Genomic DNA, 23,191 nt, shown 5'->3' with positions numbered 1-23,191 from the left:
AATATGAGGGTGTTGACGATATCAGTACGTGTATCTAATACATAACTTGAGAAGTAACAATACTTCTGATTAATATTTTGTCACAACCCCCTGGGAAGAAGGGTCACTTGAGGCCAACCCATAAAACATCCAAAAGCATACTTCTGCTAGAACTTTATACTCAAAGCGCATACTGTGTTAGGCTCAATCAGGGGTGTCCAAACTTTTTAGAAAGTGGACCAGATTTGGTTAGCTAAAATGTATGAGGGCTGACTATTCAGCCTGGCATTCTTTAAACAGTCATAAATTCACCCGCGAAAGGTTTGCAGTACTTGGTGATCAGCGTTTTCACGTTGTGGCTTGGCTTTGTCGCATTATCATTTGACTTGCAGGGTCTCGTGAAAAAGAACTGTTGTGCCTTTAAACAGGTTCCAGTTGCTTTACCTTTTCACAGTGTTTGTTTCTAGTTAGTCTTTCATAGTTAGCATGTTTAGTCTGGCAGTGTCTCTTGCACACAGCCCCATGGTGCAGAGGTCCAGGGTTCAAGTCCGGCTACCGCAGCTCCCCCCCCGTGTGGTGTTTGCATGTTCTCCCTGTGCTGGTGGGTGTCCTCTGGGCACTCCGGTTTCATCCCACATTCCCAAAAACATGCATGTCAGGTTAATTGGTCCATCCAAATTGTCTCTAGGAATGGGTGAGTGAGCTGTCTGTCTTGGTGTGCTCTGCGACTGGCTGACAGCCATTTCAGGGTGCCCCCTGCCCGAAGATGGCTGGGATGGGCTCCAGCACCCCCGCGACCCTACTGAGGATAAGCGGTGAAGATATTGGATGGATGGATGGATGGATGTATACAATTTTCCCATGTGTATTCAAATTAGAGCCTAAATTAAATGTACGCAAACCAATAAGTGACTCATATCTACGCACCAATATTACAGGCAAGTGTGCACATTCATTGATTTGACTTCTGAAAAGAGAAGTCAAACACTTACAGCTCTTACACAATGTCAAAACAGGTTTTAGTGTAGTAAAGCCACTTTTGGAAACGCTTAACCCTACCCTTAGAAAAATGTGTAAAATACAATGTTTAGTTTTTCAGTCTGTGATCAAATTTTACAAGTTACCAGGTACAATTTCAAGCCATTGACTCACCTATTTTCCAGCCAAGATTTGCATGCTACACTCATCTGCAGGCATTTATCCCCCCCCCCAAAAAAAAAAGTCGGGCAAGAATAAAGACCTTCTGCTTCTCTGTGTTCCAACTCAGATTACTTAGTATTAGTACCACTTGCAGGTATTTGTGTCAGTTCGGGACAAAATCTCAGAGTCTTAAAACCCTTTATGTTCTCCAAATGGTTTAAGAACAGCATTGAAATTACTTTGGATAATTCTTGGATTGGGATTTTAGGCAAATTGTAAGGGAATGTTAAGAGGCTAAACATTTTTTTCTACCTTTAAGTAGCACTTTGATGCCAGACACTCATGCACCAATTTCTTATTTCCAAATGATTTCCTTCTTAAACTTGATCATCGGTGTCACTGATTTACACTATTCCTTGCCAACAACTTAAGGGCCTTTTTGGGGCAAAAAAGGTAACGAAACACAATAAATTACAACAAAATGAGATATGGTCTCAACATACATTTGAGACAGCGGCGATTGACTGAACAGGAAGAAAAAGAAGGAGCATAAGGACAGGGCACCACCGTAGGGCGTTTTGGACAAAAGCTGGAGGCTGAGATACGAGGGCCAGACGAAGCACCCGAGTTAGCAAGGTAGTCTGATGTGGGTGTTTCTGTCTGTCTTCCCCCCTTTATGTGTATTTGATGTCATGCCCATAAAAGCCAACCCCCTGGTGTCAGTATTGTATTTTTTGGTTCTAAATTGGGCTTTCATGTCAGTATCAATTTGCTAATAATGCTTGATGGGTCATACTCGGCCCGTCCCCCTCAATTTCTGTTTTGTTTTTGCTTATTATTCATCAACGTGCCTGTGTTTCTTTGCACCTCATCAGAAGCTGACCAACGTGCGTATCATGAAGGAGAATATGAGAATGGGGAACCTCCCAGCCAACATGAAGAAGAACCGTGTACTGCAGATCATTCCGTGTAAGGAATACTTTGAAACCCCCACTTTTCGTAAAACAATGTCAGACATTTGAAAAAGGATACATTACTAAAGCTATACTGGAGCTGAAAACATGGACAGTACACAGGGCTGAAAGCACTACGTTAAATTATAGACACAAATTATATATGTTATAGATTCTTTGTGAATGAAAAGAACAAAACAAAATAAAGTTATTTTTTAGTCATATAGCAGAGCTGCCAAACATTAAAAAAAGCATACTACAGGATGCATAATACAGTTTTTACATTTCTAAAAATGTTTTTAGTCATAATTAAGAGCACTATTTTCAAGATAAAAGTGTTTCTTAAACAATATTATCACTGAAAAAAATATACACCTAACCTGCTCTTACTGCAAGTGTCCAGCAGATGGTACTTATGCACCAGATATAACCTAGCAGCAGGCTTAAAGCATTTTTATGGGTTGGTTTTATATCTAGGCTTATCCACGAGTATATATGGTAATTGTTAACAGAGCTCTGTCCAATACGGAACTACTGAAGTGTTTTCACGCTGGGTGGAGCTAGGCAGACGCGCTAGGTGTTACCTGAAGTAACTTGAGCTACTTTCTCTGCTGATTTTATTGTGATCCAAGGTAACACACAACGGTCTTCAGGTTAAAGAAATAAATGCTTTTTATATCACTCAAAAGTTATATAAAATACGCAGTATACAATACATGCACAAGAGGCAAAGGGACAACAACAATAAGCCAGCTTTAGCATTAGCATAGCGGTCATAATCTTTGGCCCTTCCGTGTAGGATACCTGGCAGACAACAAAGGCTTTCCTAAATTTTTTACACAGAAAAGAGCTGCACCGCCATGGGTAGAACAAAAATAACAATCAATGACACAACGTACATTCTGGCTTCTACCGTATTTGTTAGTGTTACGAAGTTTTACTTTTTTACTCACCACTGCCATCCTTGAATAAAAGCATAACTGCATCCTCTCTCCTCTCCAAGAAGCGGTGTTTGACCCGAAATATTCTTAACTGAAGGGAAGAACATCCCACGTGGGCACTGGTGGAGCCTGCTAGATGCCCCAAAAAATCTTTAACATTAACAATTTAAAGCCTGCAATACCCCTTTAAGGTTTGACTCTTGGCTCCGGGCACCCAGGATAGGATTTGCATTTTATATCGAAGGGCCTTCTGGCTCTTCCTTTCAAAAATCCATGTGAAATTCAATAAAGACGTTCTGAGGTGTGAGTGAGGGTCAGTTAGGGCTCCTGTGATTGGCTTGTCAAGTATGAACTCTGCTTCTTGCCCAAAGTAAGCTCGGATAGAACTTAGTTCTCCTTTATTGTCGTGAAATGAGTTGTTGATAGGCATAATCTATCGTTTGGTTTGCATAGGCTGATTTAATTAAAACATTTCATCCAGATACAGTGGTACTAATCTATATGAACACCTCTAAACACGAATTTCAACATACGAGATTAATTTGGAAGAATAATCTTGCTCTGCATACGACAGAAACACCAGGTCAAGAGCAGTCCCAGAAGCTACCACTAGAGTCTGCTCGAGACCGCTCACCACTCATGACTGCTCACTGCCAGAATCAGCTGGTCCTAGTTTGTGCAAAGTGTAAAAAACATTGTACTTCAAAAAACTTTCGCGTGTACATTCATTTAAAGTTAGAGTAACTTGAATTTTAAGTGTGCAGAAAGTGCTTATATATGATCAACAGTCTATGGATCCCATACCTGTTAAACTCAACCAATTGTCCTCCGAATAATGGTTGCAATTCCTTTATTAAGTAATATTACACTTTGAAGTTACAACGCGGCGCCTATTTACTCGCAGCGAGGCAGACAAAGTAGAATACCGCAACAATATTAGCAATCTATGCTGACGTTGTTGTATGCTACAAGTGATCAAGATCAGGATTCGAGCCGAAATGGTGGACAGGAATGATCTATTTTGTTAACTTGTTCTACCCGTTTAAATCATTGACATTTTAAAAAAGCGTATAGATTACGGGGACAAACAGGTATGCAAGTCTGTCACTCCCCCCCTTTTCCCCATTTACATAATCATATTTATCTAATGACTGTATTGTTTTATTTCTTATTACTATTTTATGTGTTATTAGTGATCAGGAAGATGTGTTTTATTGCTACTTTGGGTTCATTTGAATGCTTTTGCAGGACAAAATGGACCAATTAGTTTTTAATTATTTCTGCGGAAATTCGCTTGTTACACGACTAATTCGAGCTATGAGCTTTTTTGGGGAATGAACGAAGATCGTATGAAAATGTACACAGTGTAGTGTCGAGATCTGGCACGCCATCTTTCCCCAGAGGATGCCAACCGAGTGTGAAGCAAGACAGTCTCCACATAGACGTCCCTTATTTCCAAAGATTTCATATTGAATACTGGGACAATACACTGTGTCTGGTCATTGCATTGTGTTCCATTTTATTCTTTGATTCCGGTTTGGATATTGTCATGTTTGATTGTGTTTGTATTTGTTATTTGTTGGGTGACCACTTGTTTGTTTGTTACTTTTTTCCTTATAGTTCCTTCTCCAGTTTGGTCTTTGTTTCTGGTTTGGATACTGTCCGGTTTGATTTTGTTTGAATGTGTAATTTGTTTTGTGACCCCTTTCATGTTTGTTACTTTGTTCCTGGTTTTCTTAACTGCAATCCTTATTTTAAGCACCCTAGCCACTGTTCCGGCTTCTCTTCACAGTCCATGCGCAAAAATGAACAACCAAATTGAATTTACACTTGAATTTTCCTCGAATCCATGCTCTGTATTAGCTTTAGAAAAAAAAAAACCTTCATGTTTTTTTTTTTGCTCTTTTGGACCTAAGTGATACGTTCCCTCTTTTTCCTAGTTTTATTGGTTTGAACATTTTCTCCTTTTTTCCCTGGCACAGATGATTTCAACCGAGTCATCCTTTCAGTGAAACGAGGGCAGGAGTTCACCGACTACATCAATGCCTCCTTTATTGACGTAAGTGCCCTCCTGCTGCCGCCACCGCGACCTCCGCTATAGATTTACTCATACAAGTATAAATATAAAGCTCATCGGCTCCTTAAGAAACCATGCAAAACATCATTCCCCGAACGTTGTGCATGTGCCCTCCAGGGTTATAGGCAAAAGGACTGTTTCATCGCAACCCAGGCCCCCCTGTCGAACACGGCGGAGGACTTCTGGAGGATGGTGTGGGAGTGGAGGTGCCACTCGATCGTTATGCTTACTGAACTGAAGGAGAGGGAGCAGGTGCAGCACGCTGCGCGTTTTCCGCGAGATCATTGCAGCGAGTTTTGGTGCTTTTTGTGTTTTTTTGCCTTGCATCAGCTCAAGTTCACTTCAACCCCACAGGAAAAGTGTTTCCGGTATTGGCCATCAGAGGGCAGTGTGGCATTTGGAGACTACATGGTGGAACTGAGTGCAGACTCGCAGGGCGAAACCTTCACTCTCAAAGACTTGCTGCTCACCTGCAGACCGGTTCGTAGCATAAAACAAGTCCAGTTAGGAATATGTTTCAAAATAAAACAAAGATACATCTATCCATGTCAAACACTTTTATTGCACAAAAGTTTAAAGCCTTTTCTCATTATATTTCTTACTTTAATGAACTAATATATACTTTAACATGATTAAAAAAAAAAAATACCCCTTTTAAGACAATTATTGCTTAAAATAAAGTAAAAATAAAATAAAGTAGGAAATGTAGAATTAAATATATTGAATAAAGTTAGCATTAGCAGATTACCATATTTGATACATTTGCATATTTTAGGTTTTATTTGCCACATTTTACGTAAAAAAAGAAGATAATATATATACTAAGAGAAGAAAAATATTCATTTATTTTTTTATAGGTGAAGAGAAAGTAAAATAATACCTAAAAGGAGATGCATTTTTTATCATTTTTAATCAAACAAATTTCAGTATTTTTTGTTTCACTAGAAAAAAAAATCAATGTTGTAAAATGAAAAGAATACTGCTTCTACTGAACAATATTTGCTGATGTTTAACTCCTATTTGTTTTTTCACACAAATAGATTAAAAAACAAGGACCAATAGGCTCATAGACAGTTTAATCAATAGCTCTCTGACACCAAAGAACATTATTAGCCAAAATAATCGGCAAGTACATTAGATTATTTTCTTCTGAATCCTGGTTACGAGTAAGTGTTTAGGGGTTTCTAAATACACCACTCACTCGTTTTTACATTCCAAATAGGACCTGTTAAATTCTCCAAATAGTTTGCTTTTTAATAATTACTATAAAAAGAAACAAACCACATTTTAAACCTAAGAATAAAGCCATTAAAAATGTATACACTGCAAATTGTATCCGTAAAGTTTTTTCCCCTACAAATAATCCGTTCTCTTGAGGACTGTTTAGCAGTCCGTTGACAAATTGAAGAAATATATTTTTGTATGGTTTCTGTGTGAGAAAAACAACGACACAAACATGTCTCCCAATGCTGTAAAATTGCGTGGAATAAATATTACCCTCTAGCTGTAACTATGAGACGAGAGGAAAAATCACTTGGTACGAGCGCATTCCTTCTTCCCTTGTTTTCCTCTCTCCCATGTTGAGGCGAGTGCGGGGCCACGCAACAAGGACAATGACAGAAGTCTGGCTCATCGGCCTTTGTGGAGATCTTGGCCCTCTCACAAAACAAGAACATCTCCACCAATGACCGTCTTCTTTTGATTGTGGAAGTGAAAGAACTGACTCAGTATTTCCCTTAAGAGTGGCAGCTGCTTTCCCATCATCGGTTGTGGGTTTCGGCTGGCCGATGATGCAGACCTATATTGCCTTACTCGTTGCATTTGCATTCACCGTACCTTTCACTCGAATACTTGGTTTCGACTGAAATAACATCTGAAACTGAGTTGGAACAAAATAAAAATTGTATTACATATTAAGACCACTAGGACTACCAAAACAGCTTTGGGGCACCGTTCAAATATATCTAATCAATGTGAAACTTCACAGGAAGCGTTTTCTTATGGTTCCACACTATATGACGAAAAATGTAAAATAGGGCCGCCATTGTATTTATGGTAGTTTGCATGTAATTTTGATGTCAATATTTTGATTTTTTACAGCAAAAAAATTGTGAAATAACGGCTCCATCTCTTTCCGCCAGGAAAACCGTTCCCTGCACGTACGTCATTTCCACTTCCACGGCTGGCCCGAGATCGGAATCCCAGCAGACGGCCGAGGTATGATCGACATCATCGCTTCTGTGCAGCGGCAGCAGCAGCAGTCCGGGAACCGGCCAATCGTGGTGCACTGCAGGTCAGCCTATTCTTCATCGACTTTTTCGGCTCCCTGGAAATGTTTTGTTTTTTTACTTTAGCGGTTGGCGACGTCAGAATTCGTTTTTCCTTTTAAACGCAACGTTTTTCCTTTCTAGGACGCCGGTTACAAGAAAGTGGCCGTGTTGCCTCAGCGGAGCTTGCCGCCGCTCTAATGCCTAAACCACTTATGTGATCCTTTATAAAGACTTCTGCGTGGATGCTTTGATCAGAACCTAGCTTCAGGTGAAGTGATTCTAAAGCGGGCGACGGCCCGGTGGGATCGATCCAATCCGCCCATTCGCAGTCAATTAAAACCTCTCAAAGTGAAATATCCTCAGACTCCCCACTATGATTAATCTGATAAGATGAGCTAACGACAGGAAATGGTGTCATCACTCCTCTCTTTGCCTTCATCACCGCTTGTCTGAAAGGGGCTTTTTAATGCTGTTCTACCGTCCCCCCCCTCGCCGTCGCCTCTTGAGAGTCGGGGCTTACCCTCAGCGATCCCTCGGCGTCTTGCCGCGTTCGTCCAAATTGCACATCACTCCGACGCTCGCTCCCTTGCCCTCCCGCCATCGCGGGTAAACATCGGCTCAGTCCTACACTCAGCCTCCATGCTGATTAGTGTTAGCGTTCGGATTAGCCTCTCTTTAAGTGGGGGGGAGGGGCATTAGGGTGGGGGATTATTAGCACCATTAGCGCGCACAGAGGTCACCCTTTTTTCTTACCGGACGATAGGTTTAAATGCATGCGCAAGGACAAGGGGCCCAATTTGGGAACTTAAGTGAGTACTTAAAATGAACCCTGCACACCTGACTATCACTGGGATCTTTATTTTATTGGTCTAATCTCTTTTTGAGACAAGGCCATCATTATTTAGGGCAATCTTTTTTTTCCCTTTTGTGACGAGGTTGCTTAATTAACTGCCAGTTTGGACAATTCCGCTTGGGGATGTGATCACTTTTTTTTCCAAATGTTATAAGACTAACGGCCGTGTGTCGAGTTATGTAGAGGGGACAGCACGTGTAATTTACTCAGAGTACTTTACATTGTGGCAAAATGCTAAACATACATTGTTGTCACATAAGCAGAATAATTTAAAAATAGTGATCACTTCTGTGGATTTTCAATAGAAGGGTTTCACAGAAAGTATGCTTTTTACTTCTGTGAGGATTTGAACGCGTCACAATATGATTGGCTTATTAATGTATAGAAAATGCCAACTCCAAATGTTTCTCTTATTTTTCTTCAAAATCCTTTATAATGCAGACTATACTAGTAAGCAAACCTACAAATTATAATCAAGAATGATAAGGGAACCTTCCTCCACACATTTATTCAGAAACAATGGGGAAAACATATTTGTTTATCATTGAATGTGCTATGGTTTATTTGTACTGTTTGAATGAATGTTGTTTAATACCTGAACCAACTCACCACGCTATACAACCTCTACACTGCATTTTGCCAGCCATAGAGAGCAATTGGTTTGCATTTATTAGAAAAATATATATATATAACTTTTGATCAGAATGACCTAGAGATTCACTTCGTTTTTTACATACTCAAAAATTTATTTTTATTTTATTTATTACATTTTGTTTGATATGCCTGCCATAAATTCACAGATTAAAAAGAAAACTCCATAGACACAGCAAAGCTAAAATATCAAGATTCGATACATTCGTTGTCACTACTATGTCACACATATCTCATATAATCATAGAATAGAATAGAATAGAATAGAATAGAATAGAATAGAATAGAATGCACAGGTTGATGATGTAAGACCCATACCCATATACTGTGTAGAAAAACATAAGAGAAACACATTGAAACCATTTTAAGGGTATTATATGCAGTTTTTGGAGATTAAAATTAAGTATTTGTGAAATAACTTTGAATGTTCCAATGTTTGGTCAATAGGGTAGCGGCATAGCCTTTCTGCTAGTTGTATTCATTACCAGATAGAAAGATGATAACATTTATACCTCAGTAAAAATAACACTTGCATGATTAAATGCTTTTTACAGTAAATAACACAAATTATAACAAAAGTTTCGTAGCTCAGCCAAGGTTTTGCAGATTGTGAAATTCTGCACTTGTGTGCTAGGCTTATACACAAATGTCACATTTTAAGTCAGAAAGACCAGTGGTTTTAAAAAATGAGTAAGAAAAAAACAACAGCCCCAATTAATGTGTTTGGATGACTTTAAGACATGCACAAGAGCCCCCCCCCCCTTAAAAACTATCAATTGGAAGAAGATATGACACTGTCTAAAGAGGAGAAAGTCATTCAGAGACCATCCGGTATTACACTTTCTAAACCCACCCAGTGGAATATTAAACACCTGCTTTGCACATTTGGCAGTGAAGAGATCAAGACGGTTCTTGGTACTCGGAACGCAAGCACCCGGGCTTTCAAAAAAGTGTTTGGAGTTTTTTGAAACAGAGAAAAACATGACCCAAATGGGACCAACTCATCGCTGAGAAACAAGCACAGGGCTCCTATTAATTACAACAACTACATTCAGCGGAACGGTGACCCAAACGTTTAACAGGCGTGTCAATCTACCCAATTAAAAACTTTAATTCTTATATTTATATGTGGAGCACAATAATATTCAAGGACGGGACAAGGACTACAGGAGAAAGTGATTATTTTTTTAAAAATTGTATTTTAGCTTCTATCTACCTTATTTTCAGTTTTGGGCGCACAACTGAAAAACAGCAATTCGTTACATTTACTTGTTACTTCACTTAAAAAGTAATTTTTTTACCCTCTGGAATACTGACACCAAAAGTAGCAGAAAAATACTCTGAAAGTCACTCAGTACGAATTACCGTAAACAGCTGCATTGAAGATGACCCCCTAAAACTGCTTTAAAATAGCCACATAATAAAACGAATAGAACACCCAGAAGCAGTGAACCCTTAGATTTTGTCATTTGTGTGATCTTGAACGCTCGCAAAGAACACTTAGCCGAGACAACCCACAAGCTTTAAACCACTCGAAAATTTCCTTGAACATTTCTGAGTAGTGTCCAAGGCGTTTTCTTTTTTCCCTGTCGTATGGCCATTTGCAAAAATTATCTTACAAAAAATAAAATCAAAATTTGGCACTTTTTACCATAAATTATGTGCTCACATTTGCCCCATTGATTTTGCTGTTCCTGTATAAGCCACGCCTCCATCCCCACACGCTGTCTACCATTCGTTACTGATGACACACAAACAAACATGTACACATAAAATGACCCATTGATTTCTGGCTTTTAATTTTTTTGTTATATGCAGCTTTGATGCTAGTACATGCGGTAGGGAGAATATCTCCTTTAGGCGAATGAGAGCAGCCTGGTACTCAGTGTTTGACACGTCACCACCATAACTGTATTCAGTTCTACTTTGTAATTAAATTCAAAACACACACCTTTCTTGATTGTTGTTGACGGATTGAGAGTCATACATTGCAAGCGAATGATGAACAGCTAGCGATTAGAGGTCGTTGTAACTAACAATCTGGTTTAGATTATTAGCGGCGTCTAACAACATGTTTTAACGACAGTTGAGTTACAACGTTTTATTAATAAGCCATTTCAGAACTCGTTATTGAAAAAGGTAATTGCTTTCCAGGAATGGGTTATTTTGTAGTCCATACACTGCTGATGTTATAGTTTCACAAACTATAAAAAGAATCACGGACCGGATTGTTAAATTAAGCCTTTCAGACATTAGATAAACTACTTCAACTGACCCGCTAGGTTGCTGTTGCCTTCCTTGCTCTTGCGTGTAACTATCTAAACACACTTTTGCACATATTATCAAGTTTGAAAGAGTTAAGACCATTGAGTCTCGTTTAGGTCATGAAAGAGGCCTAGCCTTCCCCACTGCGTGGGTTTGCGGCCAAAACAGTATAAGACTAAGAACTATCTTAAATAAGACTTCTTAAAAAAGACTTCCTCTACGTCATGCTGAATAACTCCACCAGTGTGCATTCAATCTTTCAGGCACAGAGTAAATAGTTTAAAAAGAGTATGCAGTCTCCTGGTTGATATTACCAATATAGCAAGTGTTTAAGCAGCAAATATAGATGATGCATGTTGGCTTCAGATCATTAAAATAAGAATTATTTATCCTATCTCGTCTGATTTTTCAGTGCGGGCGCGGGTCGGACGGGGACCTTCATCGCCCTCAGCAACATTCTGGAGCGGGTGAAGGCAGAAGGCCTACTGGACGTCTTCCAGACCGTCAAAAGTTTACGCATGCAGCGGCCACACATGGTGCAGACCGTGGTAATTATTTGCCAGCCGGACAACCAACCGATATAAATGTATTGATCTTAATCCAGTATTTTTTGTTTGAATGTTTTCCAGGAACAGTACGACTTCTGCTATCGAGTGGTACAGGACTTTGTTGACATCTTCTCAGACTACGCCAATTTCAAATAAGGCTCCCCTCTTCTGCCGTACACTTTCCGATTGAATTATGCAATTGATATTCCTGTTTGTTTATTGAATGTACGATTTCTAAAGATTTACATTTTGTACCTTATTGACATTTTAAGAAAAACATATCTGTCTTTTAGAATGACATTTTACTTAGAGATACTATATTCGCTTTTAGCACATCAAAATAGAGGGCGTAGATTAAGATTATGTACATGCAGTGGTGTTTTGAGAAACTGGTGATAGTACTGAAAAGACTAGAAGGGCAATTTGAATTTCTATCATACCTACATAGTGTTGCTTTTAGGTGTGCTATATTAATGCTCAGATATAGTGGGAAATTCCTTTTGAATTAATTGAATTGAATTGGATTTAAATTTGAAATTGAAATGTCCTAATTGTCATTGATAACAAAGTGGTGAAACATTGTATTCAACAATATTAGACATGGCAATCCAGGGTAAACACGGGAAAAATAAAAGAGAAACATAAGATTACCAAATGTCAGAATAAATAGGCACAATTGCTTACAAGATGTAAATGTGATGAAAAACAGTGCAATGTAACAAAGTGAAATGAAAAGTAATGCAATAGCATTTAGCAGCAATAGCATTTCACAAACAAGTTCAATACTTAGGAAATGAGTATCCATCTTTTCAATGCAACAGCCAAGATATATATTTTTCGCAGTTTTGCGTGCTTGTTTGAGGTTGTGATGGCTCTAAAGAAAAGAAAAAACTTTTTTTTAAGAACCTATTAGTCCTTGTTTGTAGGATCTGTTGCAGTATTGCAAGGAGGCAATGCCATCCAAACTGGGACTAGTGCAGCCAATGATTTTCTGGGCTTTGTTAATTACTCTTTGTATGATTTTCTGTCCGCCACCTTGCTCCCAGTATACTACCCCATAAATAGCATCCATATAGCGCATTATTCTTTATTCTCTTCTTTATCCTGCAAAAAAACTACTCATATGTTGGTTTGTTGCTCATTACTTGAGTTTTTGAGTCCTAATATAAAAACTGTTCAATAATGTTTTTCCCCCTTTTGATTAAAACTAATTTAAATACGAACACGGTCAGCTTAAAAACAAGGTTAGATATAATTGTCGTCGAAAAGTTCATTTCAGGAAATCAATTTAGGGAAATTCAGATTACATACATTTAATAACTATGTCATTTTCAAAAGCGCACTTTGTACACATCTTAAAAATTATTTTTTTTGTAGTGCTATAGTACGTATTTTATTATACACAGTACATATACATTTGTATTACATCTAAAGAACACACTTGTGTTTGGAAGTACTGCTCGCTTGCTACCTAAAATGCATCCCTTTCGGAATGCATTTCTGCTTTACTGTTTGTTAACCACAATGCCTTTTTTTCTTTGTGTCTAAAAATTTCAAAATGTAGTGATAAGTACCATTTTTTTGTAATCTCAAACAAAGTCCCTGCATTGGCTCCTGTCTGTAAAAGTCTTGTGCGGGTCCTGGTATGAATAAGTCAGCAGACGCTGTCTGTCGTGGTTTGATTCAACGTAGCCAACTTTCTCCTCTTGCCCGTGGCCATGTTACTTAGTGCCGGGTCCCCGACACTGTGAAATGCCATTAACCCATATTGAAAACACTGTCTAATCACTCCCAGAAAAACATGTCATTCATACTTGTTTTTTTTCCTGCATCTGCCAAGTATCACATCGGGCTTTTTTTCCACCCTTTCGACATGCTTGCCATTTCTCCAGCATGCATGTTTGATTAGAGGCTCAGAGAAAACACTTCTAATCGTGAAATATTTGTCACCGGGTGACACGGTGTTTAGTTTTTAACGACAGCCAGAAGACATTTTGAATTTTTTTTCTGCTTTTAAAACAACGCTTTAATAGTTAAGTAAGCATGTAGTATGTATGATCTTTTTGCTAAATAAATGAGCGGCAACTATGACTGATGTGCTTTATAACGGAAGAGTAAGGGTTTTAAAGGCTTTTTTCCAAATATTTTGACAACGATCCGAAGTCGTTTAGTCATACATTGAATACAATGATGTATCTGCCACTTTTGTTTTTCCTATTTTCAGATTGTAGATATTGTGCAGAAAATGTCAGTAATATGTCAAAATTATGTTACTTCTCCTTTGCAGATATGTTTTGGCATACAAACTCCTTTTTTCTCTAACATACATTGCAGGGTGTTCAATTTAAATAAAATGCCAAAAGCTTGTACAAAAAGAATGACTTTTTTATGTCCTACCTTATAACTTTCCTTACTTACACAAATAATGTGAAAAGTTTATTTGACACTTTTTGACTGGAAAACTAGCCAATTTTCTTTATGCTTTACGTTAAAACATAGCATCTTCTTCTAATCTAAAAAAAATAAATCAAAAGTCCCCCAAAAAGTGATATGATTAAATCAATTAAAATCAATCTTGTCTAACGTCATTTTTTTTTCAATAATACCCACTTACCAAGCCTGCTAAAATGAGATTTATACTCCAGTGTGGCTTACAGTATGCATGTTTTTTTCTGTTTTATCATAAAACATTTGGAAATCATTTTGACTTCAATGATGAGATCCATCGTTGGGAAAATTTGGGTTGCATCACCCATATATCCCAACTTTTTGACATTAAAAACATGCGCTTGTTTAAAACCAGAACCGGCACACCTTTACTAAAACGGACCGCTTATGTGCTCGTTGAAATGGTTCATTCACTCACAAATACAGAGTCTTGCTTCAAAGTAAAGCAGACTCAGACTACAATACCAAGCTCGAGTCAAAATGTTTATCTATTGTTTTGGTTTTTAATCTGTTGGCGCTTTTAAGGTGAGAAAAGCGGTAGTCTTAACCCGCAAAGCTTTTCCTTCTTCTAAGATAAAAAACAAACATCACAAAAATATTCTGAAATAAAACAGACTAAATTTAATGTTATCCCATCTTCAAAATTGTAGGATTGCTTTTTTTAAATATCCTCCCGCATTTTTACAGATTTCGCAAAAAACGTGATTCATATTCCTTTGCGACTACCAGCGTAATGATTTTTTTTTACTGTATGATGAAATATATGGACATTATTTTGTTTACAAAAGTAAAATCAGATGGTGGAAAAACGTGTATTGTATTACCCAGTGCAGGAATAGATGTCTTTGGTAAACCAATGCCTCTCTGTATACTTATTCGTTTGTTATAGTTTGGAGACATACTCTTTCTGGAAAATAAATGCATACTATACATTTTATCATCAAGCTCGGGAAAACATTGTATTACTATGTTAAATTCCTGCTCCTAATTTTGTGTTTTGTTTTGGTCACAAACTTTCACTCCAATGCTCCATTTTAAAGGTTACATAATTGTAATAGCGTTGAGGCCTTGTAAGATGCTACATTAACAAAAAGTGGCTTCCATGGAACTTTTTGTAGTCTCATGTACAAAGTTGATTCTAATAAATAAAACATGGGAAATAAATGTTTGCGATGTTTGTCCAGTTCCCAACAGGTGCATACGTGCACAAATATATCGCAAGTCTCATGCTGCTGAAATCCTCACGGCGATGGCGTCCTGGAGCACTTAGATGCCTCCATTAGCGGCGTCTGCAGTACCATTAGCGTGTGAATGTGTCACACCTGCGGAGAAGGGATTAGAACCTGACACCTATAAAATAAAAGCCTTTTTCTAGAGGTGCCACATGCTAACTAGGCTAATCGAGAGGTGGGTGGCTTGGGTGTGCTCTATATGTTTTCCTTGATGTGATATTGTTGACATGTTTTTCCATTTCTCAGGAAATTGCAAAGCTGCAATGGAGGCGGGTTGCAAAGCTGTGGTGCACGTGTTGTTTTTGGCCTTTTTGTTGCAGGTTGCATTGGGCCAGCATTGGTCGTACGGCTGGCTGCCTGGCGGTAAGAGAAGCACCGGGGAGCTGGAAGCCACCATCAGGGTGAGTTTCAAGCCTCACCTTTTGGATCTGATAATGGATCTTAGGATTAAGAATGATAACAAATATTACCTTACCGTATTTATTTATGTTTAAGGAACTCTTTTTTTTAAACCCAAAAAGTACTTAAAGTACCATATTTGGGCATCAGTTGATCGAACAAATGTTATTGCACATTAATGGCTGCAACAGGAATCACGGCAATTAGAGTGCCAGATCCTAACCACCAGACCACAAATGTACAAAAAAGCAATTTATATTATCTAATTATCACACTTTTTAGTTCACGGTACCTTTTTATTTCATTGGTAAATTTTATCAATAATAAAAAGTACATCAACTTTTTTAATCATTTTAATCTGATTTTGAATTTCTATCATACCTACATAGATCAATATGTAGTTATTTTCAGGCAATAAATTAACTAACAAAGTCTGTTATAAAACATTACTTGTACATTAGGGAATAATACTCAGTCTTTTTTCCCCTACCCAACAACCAGAAACACCAAATACACAAGACACACAAAATAGTTAATATAAAACAAAAGCAATTGTAATAAGAATACAATAATACAATTATAAACCAAATACAATAATGTCACAGCACGGACTAACCATGTGAGAAAAGGTACATGGAGGAGGTTCATCCACACTACTTTGGGTATACATAAAGTTAGGTACATATTCAACTTTCTTTATTGAGATTAATTTGTTGATTGTCTTTTTAAAACTTTGTATGTCTTGCTTTTTAAATAATATTTGTATTTGATGGTTATGTTTGTTCAAAATAAACATGTATTGTTTTTCCCTTAATAGATTCGTGTATCTGATCCGAAACCATTTATCATAGAATAAATGCTCCTTTCTTGTGTGTGTATTTGTGCTCTCCTGTATAAATCTTCATAACATTTTGTTAATTCTCACGTATTTTCAACTCCTAACTGAATCAAACAGTCAAGAAACTAGCAGAGGTGAGAGGTATTTGTAGCGGTGTGTTACATATTTCCATCCCCATCACCTCTGCATTCAGAAAAAAACAGTAAAAACAAATTGGCGGGCGCTGATCAGGCAAACATGTGGTCTACCCCTGGAACTAATCGATTAAAAATGTAATTTGGGGCAGCACGGCAGCGCCGTGGTTAGCGCGTGTGTGGCACAGTTCTGAGGTCATGAGATCGAACCTCCTGTGTGGAGTTTGCATGTTCTTCCCGTGCTTGCGTGGGTTTTTACCGGGCACTCCGGTTTCCTCCCATATTCCAAAAACATGCATGTCAGGTTAATTGGCCGGTCCAAATTGTCCTTAGGTGTGAATGAGCGAGCAAACTGTCTGTCCATGTGTGCCCTTCGACTGGCTGGCAACCAGTTCAGGGTGTCCCCTGCCCACTGCCCGAAGATAGCTGGGATGGGCTCCAGCACCCCCGCGACCCTACTGAGGATAAGCAGTGCAGATAATGGATGGATGGATGGATGGAAATTTAATTTGAAATCATTTAGGGCTTTTTATTTCTGGATTATTTTCCTAATTTTATTATCTTCCATATCTTCCCAAATTGTATCCTCTATTTGTTCCTTGGTTTAAATTACAGCATTGTTGAAAACAAATTGTGAGAATTATGAATTCAACATGTATTTTTTAAGACATTGTTTATTTTAACATGCTGAGGTCTAAACCTTATCGGTTTTGTTTCCTCTGGCACGCCACTTAGATGATGGGTACAGGAGGCGTGGTGTCTCTTCCTGAAGAGGCGAGTGCCCAAACCCATGAGAGACGTCGACCATACAATGTAGTAAGTGTTTATTATACATAATTGATGGCGGATGTCTCCCTCAATTGTGCAATATTAATGTACACCGCAGCAGAGTTGCGTCGCTGTGCTCCTCGAGCAGCTGCGACGCCATACAAAATGCTCAATTACCTTGTTTTTTAAATGCCATTTTTCCTTGCCTCTTTTGTTGCGCATCATCAAATACACGCTAAGCTTTTTTTTTTCTTTCCGACTTTGACTCACGCTTTTCCAAATGCTCTGTGTTTGAAGTGCTTAGGACAAATTAAATGAAATATTAAAGAGGTCTCTTTCCAATCTCTGCAGATGGATGATGATGACTCCCATCATTTTGAGCGAAAGAAAAGGTTCTCTTATAAATGAAAAGTGTGTGTATGAGAAAGGAGGAGAACAATTTACATGATTATCTACAGCGGTGATGGATCCCCCCCGAGGGCAACTCATTTATTGCACCAGTGTCATTGATAGGCATGTCTGTAGCATTGGAACCATGTGAAATTGTAATAAACACTTTTTGAAGCCTCATCAACTTATTTATTCAATTTGAGTTGTGAAATCTAGGCCCGGCTGTCATGCGTTCATTGCAAGTGTGTAATAAAAGCAAGAATGGGAGAGGGATTAAAAAAAACAACCTTTGACACCTCTTAAGTGGTTGAAATTGCCTTTTTTTTTGTCAAGCAGCCGCGACTGACAAGCACGACGAATCGGCAACGCAAGCATGACAGCCGCTGCTGATTAAGACAATTTATCATAAATTGGTGACATCACTCCATGTGTTATACTTGGAAATGTTCCATTTTTATCATTCCTGGCTGATCCCTGGGACAAAGTTCACGAACAAAACTTCACTTTGCGGGAGACCTTGGAAGGTTTTTCCTCTCGAAACAATTGTAAACAGTGGAAAAGAAACATTTGTTGCCTCCACTTAAGCTGTTTTTTTCTGCTCATATGGAATGCATTACATTATATAAAGGTACATGTAACACAGTGAAGCTTGTTTGACAATTTAGCCAATAATTGTGTCCGTTTTCATCTGGCTTTTGCTTTAATCCAAAAGTGCATAAATATGTTTCTTTCTTGCCTGTAGATCATTTTCTCTTTCCTATTTCGGCAGTGGTTCTCAACTGATCTGACTTGAGAACCCACTATTTCACCCTAAAGACAAGCTTTGACCAAAAAAAGACTATTTTATATGTGTTTTAGTGACCAGAAAGATGTGTTTCTAAAGATATTAAGTGTTAACTTGGATGATTTTGTGAGGCCTGGAACGGATTATTGATTTTCAGTTATTTCCTTGGGCAGCACGGCGGCGCAGTGGTTAGCGCTTGTGCGGCACAGTTCATGTCATGGGAACCTGTCGTGGGTTCAAATCCAGCTCCAGACTTCCTGTGCGGAGTTTGTATGTTCTCCCCGTGCTTGCGTGGGTTTCCTCCGGGCACTCCGGTTTCCTCCCACGTTCCAAAAACATGCATTTCAGGTGAATTGGTCGGTCCAAATTGTCCCTAGGTGTGAGTGAGCGAATGAGTTGTCTGTCCCTGTGTGCCCTGCGACTGGCTGGCAAACAGTTCAGGGTGTCCCCTGCCCACTGCCCGGAGATGGCTGGGATGGGCTCCAGCCCCCCTGCGACCCTAATGAGGATAAGCGGTACGGCTGATGAGATGAGATGAGTTATTTCCTTATCGAGAAAATTTGTTCAAGATACGGAACACATTAATCTCATATGTAGAGGGGCCACTGCATTTTTTAACTTCATATTTTATTAAAATAAAGCAATGCCACTAAACCAAACATAATTGTCTCATATGACAGATAGCTGATCCCCTGGGTCATTTAAAGTTTTTAAACTTGGTAGAAAATTCTCAGAATTAAAACATATTTCCTATCTGTCATACAGAAAACGTACAATTTCTAAGGTGCGGCTTTACTTATTTTATTAGAAAAGAAAGATAAAAAATAAAGTACAGTGCAGCGAAAAAAAGAACCAACCTTTTCTGGCCATGCTGTAAGATGTGATTGTTTTAAGGCGTTTAAAGAAATAGATACATGCATTTTAATGTTTTTCCAAAAAACACTGATATTTTTGTTTAAAAAAACCACGATGAACTATGAATCTAACTCCGCTCAAGAAACCGAGCCGACTTCCCTTTTTTCGTTTGGCCCCTTCTGAAGTCCCGGTTGAGTGAATTACGGAGCTTCGGTACAAATACGGGAAAATTTCATATCGGCGGAGGAAGCGTATCGGCAGGGGGCGGCGGACGATTTCAAGAAAAACTCATTCGCCTGCAAAACCCCTGCAGACGGAGCCGAAGCCCCCGCGCTAATCGTCCGGTGCACGAGGGGGCCGCGCTCATTGTTCGTAACGACGAACTCGCGACGCCATTGGGAAAAGTCGACGTTATAGAGGGAAAAGGAGAAGCCAAAGGAATTAAGACATTTTCCATTGCGCTTCCGAGAACAATACGTTTTGCTCTTTGGTTATGTATCCGACCTGCTTTCAATATTCATGATTCGCATAGAAACTTTTTGGACAAAGTTACAGCGGAAAACGACGTTCTTGTCTTTTCCACCCGGGACCACAATGAGACTTTCCGGAAGGTAAATGGAAAAGAAAAAAAAACATAACAGGTATTTTTTTTTACAGATTGCAATTTGCCACACGAAGGAGAGGTTAATTCGTGTTTACAGATAAGCCCGACATTCTTTTCAAGGTTCTGTTTAATTGCACGTAGCGACAGGACGCAAACAAAAAGGCGGCGCTATCTGTGTTTCCAAATTTGATTTAACCTCACTTTCTCCTTCGCGCAGGACCCCCCTGGTGGATATTCACTTTGTTTACCTCAAATTAAACTTCATATTGTTTACAACCCGGCGGTCCCTGAACATTTTATAGCGTTTTAGGCCCTCGCGTTTTCTTTATTTATTTTTTCTAATGATTGTAGGGTTGGGATTCATTTGAATGTTTCCCCTCATCTGCATGAAAATTATATAATTAACTTTTGATTAACCAGCTCAGTTGAGTTGAACTCCCCCCTCCCCCCATTTCCAAAGCACACTGGTGAATACTACCCAGCGCATTTTAATGACTGTTTTCCAATTGAGCGGGCGACCTTTTTTATCAAAGAGCCGCAACTGGGGCCAAAAACCGGCGGCGGGGAATAATCGCGGCGGAGACAATGGCGGACTGGCGTGTCATCCTTAAATATAACAACAAAGAGCGAGGTGGCGGCAAGCCAAACACGTGGGGCCGGCCCCTATTGTTTGCCCGAGCTGGGGTCACGTCCATTGGCGAACTGCAATGGAAAAGGGACCAGGAAGCACAGAATGGCCCATTGTTGCGTGTCCTTGCTCAAAGGGAATTCCGCTTATGAAGGGCGAGGTGTTAATTTTTGCATTTAAGTGCATTTTGACATGTTTAACGTGGGAATTTCTTTTCACCTGATTTTGTATTCATTGTTCTATGTGTTGTGGTACAGTAAACCCTTGTTTTTAAAGGGGTTGTGTTCACACAACTTGCGATACTCCAAACACCCAAATTAAAAAACAAATCATTCATTTGTTACTCAAGAACAAACCCAATTTACGAGATCAAATATTCGTCCACTAAATAAAAGTACTGTACTTTTTTTTTTACAAATAATTTCTGTACTGTCATATTTTGATTTTAAAATAATCTTGCCATTTAATTGCACAACTCAATGTTCCAGGTTACCTTACGTGATACTTTGCTGCCATTATGTGGACGTTATGGAATATTGCATACAACTTTCGGTTCTGTGCTAACGATGACATATATTTATCCATTATCAAACACTTTTGAAAAGCGCCAGGGAGCCACAAGGGAGTGCCTCCAGAGCAAATTTAGTGGATCGAGAGGTCTAACTTTGTTGGCCATAGAAAGCATCTTAGCCGATCAAAATTCATAACACCATGCACGGTGAAAAAAAGGGATTACTGTTTTGAAATAAGTTGCAGCCTATATTTAGTTATGTTTATATACTTTCTTCATGTATCAATTCTCCATAATTATGTAACTACATTTGTGATTTATTTTATGATAGCATCTTACTTCTATGAGTGGAATAAACAATGAAAGACAGGAAACATCAATTTAATTTCATGAGATGTTTAAACAAGCCCATTCCTCAAAAGATCGCATTAAGTAAAGGCCAGCTTTTGCCTGCTTTGACAAAATACAATTGATTTCCTCATTAAAGATTAAGCGTTTGGAGTAGAACTTTCCCAAAGCTGATGAGGTGGTCACCAGTAGGATGAAGCATGTTCAATCATGATATGGACCGCCTTTTTGTATAAGAACGATGGTAAAACTTGTCATTGCATCCATTGTCTTTTAGCCCATTTATTCCCAGAATACATTCTGTTATCAAAAGCTTTGAAGGAACTGCTTATCTGTTTGTAGCCTCTATTTTGATAACCTGTCTTCTCGGTATCTGCACCAACGAACATGCTGAGGAGACAACGTATGCTATAACTTACAACCTTTTTTCCCAAGGCGATATTTTATTTTACTCTTTCACTCATTAGAAATTTGCAGCATTAAGATATGTTCTCCAATTTGGCTAAGGGGGTCCATTCATGAAGCAAATGACCCACAGCCCACAGATGTCCAAATCAGTGTCAGAATTAACCCTCATTACACAGCCAATTTAAAAAATACAAGAGATTTAATCCTTTTGAGGAAACTATTGAACAAGTGTTAACACAGTTGTAATGACAAATGATTAACAGTATTGTTTTCATGCCAGCTAAAATCATTTTTAATTCTATCAGGGGCGCGATGTGTTTAATTATCATTTTAACAACTTTGTCACTCTCAAATGCGTGCATTTTATTTTATCTTTACATTATTTTCCTAAAGTCACATATTTGTCAATTACTTCTTTATGATCTACATTCCTTTCTTGTTCTAATGCACAGTTTTCCACAAATTTCCATACAAAAATAAAACAAAATTCCACCCCCAAAAAACTTGAAACAAACAGGCAAAAGAGCAGGTCAGTATTACTAGGAGTTTTGTAATCTAATATTTTGACTTATATTCTAGCTAAATTATCCTTTTAAAGAGGATTCTCTCTCAAGGTTTAATTCTGTCTCATAGTTTTCAAGCTATTTTACGAACTACAGTGAATTGTTGGTGTGTTTTAACGGCAAATGTAAAATGACTATGTAAATTACCATCTTTATTTTAAAATATGCTGTTTGTTCCCCTCTGAGTTAAATGGTTAACTGTTGTAGTTTTTAACAGGAGTGGGCGATACTGTGAATGTTAGTATTGATCCGATTTAAGTAATTACAAGATAGTATTGATCGATATTGATTTGATACATTACTTTTTGCTTTGAAATTTCATGAAACACAGCACAAAGATTTAAGTCACTACATTTTATATAGCTATAAAATAGTATCACTCTTTCAGAAAAAAAATCAAGAGAATTTAAAAAAAATACATACCAGTGTAACAAAAAAACAAATAGAACACTGTCAACATGAAAACTATACTTTCCATTGCATACAGTTTTAAAGACTAGGTCAGGAAATGGTACAATGTAAAAACATTTACCAATATAATAAATAAATTATCCTTATACAACAGCTGTTTGAGAAACAAAGTCAATGGAGTCAAACCAAAATA

At 38.3% G+C, this 23,191-nt stretch overlaps 2 protein-coding genes across 5 annotated transcripts in view; both read left to right on the top strand.

The window, feature by feature from the left end:
• Positions 1-15,289, top strand: part of LOC148353727 (receptor-type tyrosine-protein phosphatase epsilon-like) — a 61,186-nt gene extending 45,897 nt beyond the window's left edge. For 3 of the 4 annotated variants that reach the window (XM_088352026.1, XM_088352024.1, XM_088352025.1), the window contains exons 15-20: positions 1,995-2,088; positions 4,996-5,072; positions 5,208-5,570; positions 7,232-7,383; positions 11,542-11,677; positions 11,759-15,289. In XM_088352026.1, the coding sequence (XP_088208152.1) occupies positions 1,995-2,088; positions 4,996-5,072; positions 5,208-5,570; positions 7,232-7,383; positions 11,542-11,677; positions 11,759-11,833 (897 nt within the window). In that variant the 3' untranslated portion in view covers positions 11,834-15,289. The remainder of the gene's footprint in view (positions 1-1,994; positions 2,089-4,995; positions 5,073-5,207; positions 5,571-7,231; positions 7,384-11,541; positions 11,678-11,758) is intronic. The other variant, XM_088352027.1, reaches the window with a different exon arrangement.
• Positions 15,290-15,518: 229 nt separating this feature from the next.
• On the top strand, positions 15,519-18,024 carry gnrh3 (gonadotropin-releasing hormone 3). The gene is made up of 4 exons (XM_088352028.1): positions 15,519-15,532; positions 15,604-15,758; positions 17,464-17,544; positions 17,848-18,024. The coding sequence occupies exons 2-4, from the start codon at positions 15,621-15,623 to the stop codon at positions 17,902-17,904; spliced, it is 276 nt and encodes a 91-aa protein (XP_088208154.1). The 5' UTR covers positions 15,519-15,532; positions 15,604-15,620; the 3' UTR covers positions 17,905-18,024.
• The last annotated feature ends 5,167 nt before the right edge of the window (positions 18,025-23,191 follow it).

Source organism: Urocampus carinirostris, chromosome 13, assembly GCF_059441175.1.
Source record: "Urocampus carinirostris isolate Australia breed hairy pipefish chromosome 13, RoL_Ucar_1.0, whole genome shotgun sequence".
NCBI classification, from domain to species: domain Eukaryota; kingdom Metazoa; phylum Chordata; class Actinopteri; order Syngnathiformes; family Syngnathidae; genus Urocampus; species Urocampus carinirostris.
The sequence above is the reverse complement of the archived record's forward strand: the minus strand, read 5'-3'. Positions and strand labels throughout refer to the sequence as shown.